The following is a 10,697-nucleotide window of genomic DNA, read 5'->3' as shown; positions in this document are numbered from 1 at the left end:
ATATATATATATATATATATATATATATATATATATATATATATAGTTTGACCTTGAAATGCCGGAAGTTCGTTAGCACACAGAAAGATACAGTTTCTGGGAATATTGACATCCCAACCCCCATCCCCTGAGCTTTCACTGTCCGCCAAAGTTCTAGGTCTTTCTTTAGTCTTCATTATTTGGCGTTTGATGGATCTGGGTGCGCCATCGCACTGTAGGGAGTTGTTGGGCTCATCATCGACAGCATGACGTCAGTGTTCAACGCCGATGCTTCACTGTCGGTTGTTGAGCTAGCTCAGATCGATACGGAGCTATAGTAGCTCTCCGAAGACGGTGGATTGGCATGCTTCTTTCTAACTTGCGAGGGTCTAAAGCGAAGCGATCGCCACTGCGCCTGGTTGGAGACACTGTAAGATATGGCTGCCAACCGATGTCAATAGCGATCTTGTCAGTTTATCCAGATTGCCTGAATGAGTGTCCGGAGTTGTAGGTACCTCGGAATTATTGCAGTAAGCTTGCACCAAGTCCCTTCCCCGTCCACCTAGTCCTTTTTTCCCCGATATTTTTTTCAAATAAATCATGGTTGTATGGCAGCGAAGCATCGGTGTTGGGCACTGATTTCATGCTGTCGATGATCATGATAATGGAAGTGCGTCTAGCCCCGAAACTGAGTGCAACTCACACGCCATATATTTCATGAGTTATCGCTTCTGGATCACTGGACACGGACAGTGAAACGTGAACGGGCTGAGTTCGTCCTTGGCATTTGGATGTGTTTCGGCGCGCTTTGGTTTTATATGCATATTTCGGAGACACAACATGCATCAATTTTAAGGGGGTATATATTCTTGGCGGTTACTCAAGTCGAGGAAAGTAATTTGGTTGAGGTACCCCCACCTTGAGCTTTTACCCAGAATTCTGAATCACAAAGCAGTGGGAGGATGTAGGGTTTTGTTCGAGGACCCTACACGGAGCCGATATTTCAGTGGTCTGACTTGCTTGGCCGCAAGGGGTTGGCCCAGTCCGACGGCGAAGGAGTTAGAACATAACTGTCTGACTCCCGATGCGGCTGCGCGCATCAAGTACCTTTTAAGCAGCAATAGCAGACTGTTTGGTTTTGAATAATGTGCCGGTGTGTGTTGTCGATCGATAGGCGATCAGAGTGTGCGGTTTTTGTGGCAGATCTTTTCTGACATGCCCTCCCTAGAGAGAAGGATGCTGCGCTGGTTCCATAAGCTTGGGTATACTGGTTGCTTGGGGGAATCACCTAATTTCATAATCTCATCGCAGAGGACGGTATGACTACCCCAAGACCGGCTAATGTGATTAATTGTGACACAGAATCTTGCTGACCTGATCTGACTGATCTTAGTTGGCCTTCCTGGCATGTCTCTACCTCGTGGGATGAAGTTCCAGTCAGTGTAGACCGCGGGATCATTGCAGTACACAGGACCGACCACCATGTCAGTTGGTAGCTTTTGGTCGTGGGAACTAATGCTCACTGTCAACTGCTGGTTTCTAGTACCATGACTTCACTGTATCCTAAAACGGTTAGGCTTTTTAACCTCCCGTATTCCGTCTGGGTATAATGTGCCGGTGTTCATGGTCGATCGATAGGCGATCAGAGTGTGCGGTTTTTGTGGCAGATCTTTTCTGACATGCCCTCCCTAGAGAGAAGGATGCTGCGCTGGTTCCATAAGCTTGGGTATACTGGTTGCTTGGGGGAATCACCTAATTTCATAATCTCATCGCAGAGGACGGTATGACTACCCCAAGACCGGCTAATGTGATTAATTGTGACACAGAATCTTGCTGACCTGATCTGACTGATCTTAGTTGGCCTTCCTGGCATGACTCTACCTCGTGGGATGAAGTTCCAGCCAGTGTAGACGGCGGGATCATTGCAGTACACAAGACCGACCACCATGTCAGGTGGTAGCTTTTGGTCGTGGGAGCTAATGCTCACTGTCAACTGCTGGTTTCTAGTACCATGACTTCACTGTATCCTAAAACGGTTAGGCTTTTTAACCTCCCGTATTCCGTCTGGGTTTTACCACACTGTTTCCTCTTTCAGCCGTGTCACTTGTCCAGCCGTTCTATTGAAGTTATCGTCCAAGCTCTTCCCCTCCTCCCTTCCCCCAAATGCAATTGAACGGGACTTTCGACGTGAAGTTAGGGAAGAGTTTTTTAGACCCAGATGCTGCCACTTTCATGACAATGCGCTGTGACTTCATGCCCGCTTCAGTCGATCGGTCACAACCGGGTTCGATCAGAGTAGATGAAGGCAAGGAAGTTGTGGTTAACTTGCCTAATGTGGCATCCATTGGTCCCGGATCGACCTGCTTTCGTGGAAGCGCTAGGCCAGTTCAGAAAGAATGCATTTTAATCTACAACAAACGGGTAAGTCCTCACATGTCTGCTTAATTCGGTCACGCAAAAGTGACTCTTTGAAGTGTGGATCACTTTTTTATGAATATGTAAATGTGTGTCGATCAGTTGTCCCCAAAATTTTCAGCCTTTTGTAGAATCGGTGTTGAACACTGATGCCATGCTGTCGATGATGATGATGATGATGAACAGCTCAAGTTAACAGTGATCATTCTCAGATTGTCTTTTTTGGAGAAAAATCAATCAGTCGCTCAGCGTTACGTATAAACATGCTGTAATAAACTGCTGTCCGCTACACGAGAACAATCGCACTACGACGCGAGCACAATCACCCGTAGGGTGGAAAAAAGTAGACCGGACCTTCGAAGATCATTTACTCCCTCAACCAAAGGCAATGTAGAGAGGAAACAATGCCAATTGTATACATTTTGCATGACATAGAAGAACGACAAATGCGTTGGCACATACAAAGTACAGCTGGTCAATAGGGGAGGAACATAGCCTTTTGGAAACAGCGCGAAAAATTAAAATCCTTAAGAAAATAACTTGACAATAATTCAACAATAAATGGTTTATGGGGATACCTATATCCCCAATATCCACCAGTTGCCGGTAAGCTAGCTGGTTGCCCTAACCGGACCACGGGCCTTCATCGAGACATACGGGCCCACTAGAAACCTTTGGTTACAGAACCTGACCGGTGAAACAACGGGTAGAGTAATATAATAATAATACTAATACTAATAATAATAATCGTCGTCCCAACTTACCGTTTCGGCGCATAGCTCCCGTGCCGTCCAAAGGAATTACGAGAGCTAAGCTACTACCGCGTTGCCCAAACCTAGACAGGAGCAGTTGAGTTGAGATGGTTTGGTTGAGGCCACGGATCTTCGGGTTGGTAAGTGTGCACCTGTCTCGAGCTCCAACGCGCAGAGTACGGGGCTCTCAATCCACTCGGAGCTTAGTCTGCTGAGATCCTCAGTGAAACAAAATATCTCAGAAACGACCATGGCTGGTCCTGGATGCTTTCACAACTTCTGGTAGCATCAGTCGTTGGTTGAGGCCACGGATCTTCGGGTTGGTAAGTGTGCACCTGTCTCGAGCTCCAACGCGCAGAGTACGGGGCTCTCAATCCACTCGGAGCTTAGTCTACTGAGATCCTCAGTGAAACAAAATATCTCAGAAACGACCATGGCTGGTCCTGGATGCTTTCACAACTTCTGGTAGCATCAGTCGCCGGGTCAACGTCTTTATCTCAAAATCGGTCAGACAGTCATTTTTACAGTGCTGTGGCTTTCTGTGGGCAGCCCGCCGTGCCCTGGTAGTGATGCTATTGCTTATTCACAATCGCTTACTTATCCACACACATCTGACCCAACAAGATGCCATCCCACTGTCAGCGATCTGGGGGTATGTCCGGTGTCATACAGCCCTGCCCAATCCCAGGTCCTCTGTGTGTCCGGGTAGTGAAATCCAATAGTCCATGATACAGCAACTAGTGTGTGTAACATTCCGTTGCTGCACAATATTGTGGGCGTTACGTACTCATTACCCATCTCAAGTGTCCGGCCGCTGTACTGTTTCGCATACTGAGTGTATCACTCACTAAACTAATTTTACCGCATAATATTCTCGTTTAGGGCGTATCCACTCGAAAAGCTAAAGTACCGGTTTAAATTGAACTACCTCACACAGTTCCATCTTGAATGAGGGAAGTTTGTACGTAATGCTGAGTCGAATGCCTGTAATGAGCTCAGTGTCCCTTTCTAGAGGCAGTCTGGGGAGAGGCTGATGGAGATGGTCTGTTCTGATGGATGATCCTTTCAGAAGAGGGGGCCGTTCTAATCAGTTTAAACTTCATTTGGCATTTAGCTTATTCGCTGTGGTCTCAGTTCCTTGACCGTCCTCTACAATACTGACCTTTCTATCCAGGAAGACCACTTTGCTCCAGTCCTGCAATTGACGAGTATCAGCAAAACCAGGAAACTTGCCGATTCGGGACGTATTATATCACAAGTGGGACCACTTTCACTCCGAACTCAAGCAGCGCAAACACCATTTCGTACAACGGTTGATGTTTGCCTGGCCTCTGTGTAACTGAACACCCGGAACAAAGTCTGTGGTTCACTGTCCCACAAAGATAAGCTCGAACTTACTGGCCGGAAGGTTCGTGGTTTAAACCCAACTTTGGCATCTCGACTGCTCCTGTCGCCACTTGGGCAACCTGGGACTATATCAACTCTCACGCTTCCTTCGTCGCAGCTATGCACCGAAGGGCTGTTACAACTTAATTGTTAGTTTGGCTAACTGATAAGGGAGCGCTTTCGTGAGACAATTCTACAAATGGGAATTTTTACGAAGACTGTTGAACACTAGTGAGGTTATAGTAGGTCGTGGAAGTAGCAAAGCAACCGGAGTTTCTTACACTTGGTCTGAAGATGTGAGCGTCTCAGCTAAGATAAATGTCTGCAGATTAACCGTAGCTTCGATTAAGCCCAAGAGTACATCATCTTTGCGTCTCAGCTAAGATAAATGTCTTTGCAGATTAACCGTAGCTTCGATTAAGCCCCCCCCCTGATTACTTGTAACAGATTGCTGTTCAGCCTCAACGAACAGCGTAATTTAGGCTTTTTGTTCCATGACTGGTTCTGTGTGTTTAAAACCGTTGTCGCTGTTGACCGGAATATGCTATCTCTACGGCATATATTCTAAAAGCTGGACTTGTTTGCCACTTGACACAAACGCATTTATTCGGTTTTATTATGCAGTGGCTGTAAGAAGCCACCTTGATTGGTTTTTTGCACTGGTGAGCAGCCGCATGACTTCACGAAGTTTTCCCAGCACCAACTTCCCGTCCCTTATAGGGTTGGGAAATGAATGAAACTATGGTCAAAACAGGTGAACCATCTTGTGATGTCTCAACTTAGGAGGTATTTGTTTTTAAATGCCCCATGCTCCCTCGAATGTTATTGCAAGAAGTGGAACTGATTGTTGTGCTGTTTAATCCAGATCCAGAGTACGGTGCTTCCTTCATGGGATACACTGTCGAAACGGGCCTAAATTCCGTCCTTCAGAATTAAGATGAGTCCCGTAAACACTGCCAGTGCACTCACTTGCTCAGAAATCTAAAGGGCAAAATCTATAGCAAAAGTGTAAAAACCACCGTAGTTTAACGTTGGCATTAGAAAGCAGCAAAATCTATAGCAAAAGTTGTGTAAAAATCACCGTAGTTTAACGTTGGCATTAGAAAGCGGTGATCAAGAAGAGAGTGAGGCGTATCGTCACCCATAGCAACCATAATATCTTGATATCGGAATACAATCGATTGTTCATATGGTTTATCCCCCTTCGTGCCCTTCGGCTCGCCTCCAAGCGAAGACCAAGCTGTCCAGGATTTACGTTTCTAAAGCATCGTTTCTTCTTACTCACCAGCAGAATTGGGGGATAGTGTTGGATGCTAGAAAAGTCCTGTTTCCTCAACGTTTGTACACCAGACGAAGGCCGTCTGCCGAAAGCCAATTTCCTTTACGTACCGTGTAAAATTAAATTTGTGTTTCATCAACAATCAAAATGTTCACTGGACTGTGACCATCATATCTTTCGTGAGACCACCTTGTCTTAATTTTACGAGCCTGACCGGTGAGGCCGAGTGAATTGTTTGCATATCGATTTTTTGAAATCAAGGAGCCATACATGGCTGACTTTGAGCTCAACGTACCGATGAGTTCATCAATCACGTTTTCTTGAAAAGTACGGAATCGATCGCATGCTGCGTTGGCGCGAAATCATCAACCCCTCAACTTTCAGTTCTAGGACCCACATACGAACTTTAAGTGTCATGTATTCCGGTTGGTTCCAACTTTAGGTTGCATTGGTGAACCAGTGCTACCATTTATTTTATTTCTCTCTGCTTCGGTCCTGCAGTTGTTATTCGTTGAAGTAGGAGTACCAGCAATTCCCCCTGGTTTTTATTTGGAATGCACTGCTTGCTGCTCCCTCTCATAGCCACTCTGCCTCTCCGCACGTGCCGCTGCTGAGCTGGGACTCCAAATTGGCCAAGTCAGGTTCATTGGCTTGCCAAATATGACCCTGCATGTTGGAGTTGATGTGTGGGGACGGTTCTTAATCCAGTCGGTCATTATTGATTATGAACGTACACACGTGATTCACCCCTTATCTAGCAGCTCAAAAGAGCTTCGTCCGACCTCGTTTTGAGCGTTGTTCATTGATTGCTTGAAAAGTCTTTGAAATGCTCAGTTATGTGAACCTCGTATTTAAACTTCCTATGTATGGTCAGTGTCTTGGAAGCGTGATTGCTTATAGCAGTCTCTGTCTCTTTTAAGCCAAGAAAAATTAGAGCTAACAAATTACAGTCTCTTTGAAGATCTCTCTTCGGGAATGCTCTTAGGAAGTTCATTTCACGGTGAATGGATGCAAGGACAGTTCATCACTAGTCCAAGCTAATCCTAGAGTTGGAGGTGGCACAGTGGCTAGGACGCGAAGCTAGTGACCGAAAAGTTCACGGTTGGAATCCAACACCGGCCCTTCGACCGCCTCTGCAGTCAGGTTCCCCTCGAGACCATTGCGAAACAAGCCGTAAACAACTGTTAGTAGAGTCACGTCTCGAAGTTTAACTGTAACAGGTAAGCGCATGTAAACAATTCAGCCTATTTTCGCACGATTTGGGACATTGGTTTTGTGGTTGGTCAACATACTCGGTTGCAAGGAGTTAGCCAATTCTCTTAATGTTGTGGACTTTTTAGCCAACGTGTCGCAACAGTTCGCAACAAGCTACTCCCAGTATGGAAGGGTATCCATGTGAAACTATTGCCTTAGCCAATATCTTCCTGTGATAGTGGAGTTGAAGTACAAGCAAAAACACAAAGCAATGAAATATGACTGAGTAACGAAGAAAGGAATCCCACGTTTATTTGATTCAGATCAATAAACGCTTGCAAAAAAACATAGTTCAACCTCTTTCAGTCAAATGAATCGCACTACTACTATTATCATTTATTTTTGAAGAGCATGGTCACAAACATAAAAAATGAATGCAAGCGATGAATGCGAAAGAGTAACAGGAAAATATGGAAGAAAAGAGAGAAACGTCTCATTCGAGATCATGTCCAGAACGGTTCCAGTCTGATGAAATGAATCCCAAAGTACGTGAAAATTTTGATATGGAAACACGCATTAAAAAAAAGACCAACAGCCGGAGAAAGGACAAACAAGGCGCGGTAGGCGCTAGCACAGTCAATCAAGATTCGCATATCAGGCACAAAGTGTCCGTCATACTGGATCTGGTGTGAGATTAAATGGCAAAAATGTACATTCAAGGCTATGTGCCACGCATAAAATTGTCATGAGTACTCAGAGAGCCCACAATGGCAAGCAGATACAAGTCACTTACTGTGACCTTAGGAAATCCCAGTCCAATAACAGCCTTGGCGGCTTGAGGAAAGCAGATCCCTCGATAAGAGATAATCACCAGTTGGTGAACCAAAAAGTTGACATCACAACCGATTGCATGCAAAACCCAAACGACGATCGATGACGGATGACAGACAACCTGGTTAGCTCAAGAGACATTTAGTTATCGCACAGCGTTAGTCAACCGGTTTGCCCCCACTAAGAATCTCCTCCCGCCAAATGGGCTGTTTCAACCGGGCCCTACGGGTAGTCCCTATTCGAGGGGACTGTTGCTTTTCAATTAAACGTCGTACTCGCTTGCTTCCTTTTATGTTGCTTGTGATCCAGCATTTCGGGTGCGCTGGCAACCTATCGAACATCGATGAGAGTAACTCCACCAGGATATATCTTGTTAAGACATACGCATTTCGTGATTAGCCTATTTTCCACAATTAAGGATGTTCAGCCACCCTGTCCTTTGTTTACTGTTCCAAACTGTTCTTGATGATGGTGTTTTTGCATCAGTTTACTACCCGTAAAGCCCCACGTCGAATGTCACGTAAAACCAACAACCACACTCGTTGTTTTTGTGATCCACTAACAACAACAAGAGATATCCATGAGCGACCAGGTTGCGGTTTGACACACGCTCCCTGCTTATTAAAATTTTAACCGAATTCTACCCTGGGTTACAAGAATAGTAAAAACTTCGGATACTCACGTGCTAGTCTCGGCTTACGAGTTTCCAAAACAACGACTCCCGATTCGACAGTTAGAGACATTCTACGTGCCAAAATCCGGAGAAGGTTGCTTGGCACTGAAATTTTAGATGTTACGTCGAGAGTTTCTACCTAGAACTGCCTGCGTTCTCGATGCTCTGCCTGACTCGTTGCGCAGTCACTAGACCTTAATGAAACAACCCTGTTCTCTGAATCTCACGACGTGACAACCCACTCACTCTGTTTTTTCTGTTTTAGTAGAAAGAGTTGATGGAAATTGATTGGTGGTTTATGTCAGTCTGTCTGGTGGACGGACGCCATGAGTGATCTGATAGAAGCTTACACATCCAGATGACAGAGCGAGCAGGAATACGATGACAGAGGTTGCAATGATCTCTCTCCTAAAATCAGTAATATAGTACAGACGATCTACCGGCTAAGGTGCTGCATTCCGCTCTAAATTCTTGTTGAAGAAACATGTGCCATCAGAACGCGAAATGGAAGTGGATACTGTCACACCGTGACCGATCCCAGTAGTATGTATCATGTCGCTTCCTAGCCGAACCGTCTAGATGAGGCTTGTCCTTCGTGTTGTGTCACTAGTGGGTCTTGGGTGATTGGTAGCTATGTAGGGTCAATCCCGCTAATTGCCTTCTGCCCAGTCTTGGTTCCTAGGAACTTTGTTCTCGAATCTTCCACCCATGCTCATGTTTTCCTCATCAAGTTTCCCCTTTTTCGTTCTTTCCACTCACTCACACACTTGTTTCAATGGTTAACACCTCACGGTCCTGTGTAAATTGTACCCACGTCGTGAGCGGTGCTTATTGAGAGGTAACGATGTAATGATCTGGGCCGTGCTTGTGGACCATCCTGTATTTTACACGACTGAACCACCAAAGACATAAAACTGACAGAACGTCAGGATTCGTTTTGCGTGGAGAACTGTGCGCCCTCCTAAATGGATCACCCTCAGACAAAGGTCACTTCGGTTTTTCCGATAGCGTTCCTGCACCGCGGAAACCAAATTTTCCAACAATGACGTTAATTAGTGTCGGCCAAATGACTATCACCGGTAACGTAACACGATAGCCATTTTAGCCCTCCCTAAAAACATCGTGGATTCCCCCGATAGCTATGTTCCGAAGGGTCCCACACTTAGCCCACTATATTTCACGTCACCATCTTCAACCCGATTTAGAATTATTTCCAATCTTTCCCTTGTCACACGCTCTACTTTATCAGGTTCATTTTTCACACAGAACCTAACCTAGTTAACGCTCCTCATTTATGCAGACCGGTGAGTTGACTTTGGAGCGAGTTGCCCACGCGGTCCAGTTGAAGAAGACACGTGAAGAACGGAAACCTACACCATGCTTGGTGAACACTGCTTCGACATCCAACTCTGAAACCCAGTCGGATAGCGCTCGTCGACCACTTGTACCCGGGGACATGGGAGCTGGACGGGACAAGGCGGGCCCCACAACCTCACCACCAAAGCGCAAACTTACAGAAAACACAGCTCCCCCAGTCGTCTCCACCAGCAAACCTGTCGCTAACACTTCGGCTAAAACAAGGACCCTTAGCAGTAGCAGCAGTAGTAGTGGAAGCCTTAGTGCCAGTGAAAGCAGCGACAGCGACACAAGCAACGGAGAGTTGAGTGATGATGCAAGCGATGCAGAAACGCAGTCTCAATCCAGCAACTTGAGTAGCCTGTCCGAGTCCAACAACACACCGCCTCGAAAACCGGCACAATCTCAGGCGGGCCAACGCTCTGCCAAACCGTCTGTAGTCACTGGAGCCAAAACGAGCACAAACTCACCAGTATCAAACTATCTTCCAGCGCACCGTAAACTTATCGAACATGACTTGAAGCTAAGTGATACCGATTCGGAAGATAGTTCTTGAACTGATCGTTCCGTCCCGGCCTCAAACTGTTTATTCCTCTTTTGCTTGCTACATCGCTCCATACACTCTCTTATCCTAGCCGGCTGAACGTATCATTTCAAGTTCCTGATTGGCTCGTTTTTTTGTGTGTATATAACCTCGCGAATTTTGCCCCACCTAGCCGCAAATTCCGAAACTTATTGCCGGTCATCCGTCTTTTGTTCACCGTGTGCTTTCAACCTAACCGTGATTGTTAGATGTATTTTTATTGAAAATTATGGAATTTCACGTTTTCCC

The 10,697-nt window shown here is 45.8% G+C and overlaps 1 protein-coding gene across 1 annotated transcript; it reads left to right on the top strand.

Annotated features, from left to right (window-relative positions):
- Positions 1 to 2,073: 2,073 nt before the first annotated feature.
- On the top strand, positions 2,074 to 10,697 carry T265_10258 (hypothetical protein; the record flags this gene model as incomplete). Its single annotated transcript, XM_009176577.1, has 2 exons — positions 2,074 to 2,400; positions 9,810 to 10,697. The coding sequence occupies 2 exons, from the start codon at positions 2,143 to 2,145 to the stop codon at positions 10,419 to 10,421; spliced, it is 870 nt and encodes a 289-aa protein (XP_009174841.1).

Source organism: Opisthorchis viverrini, assembly GCF_000715545.1.
Source record: "Opisthorchis viverrini unplaced genomic scaffold opera_v5_356, whole genome shotgun sequence".
NCBI classification, from domain to species: domain Eukaryota; kingdom Metazoa; phylum Platyhelminthes; class Trematoda; order Opisthorchiida; family Opisthorchiidae; genus Opisthorchis; species Opisthorchis viverrini.
The sequence above is the reverse complement of the archived record's forward strand: the minus strand, read 5'-3'. Positions and strand labels throughout refer to the sequence as shown.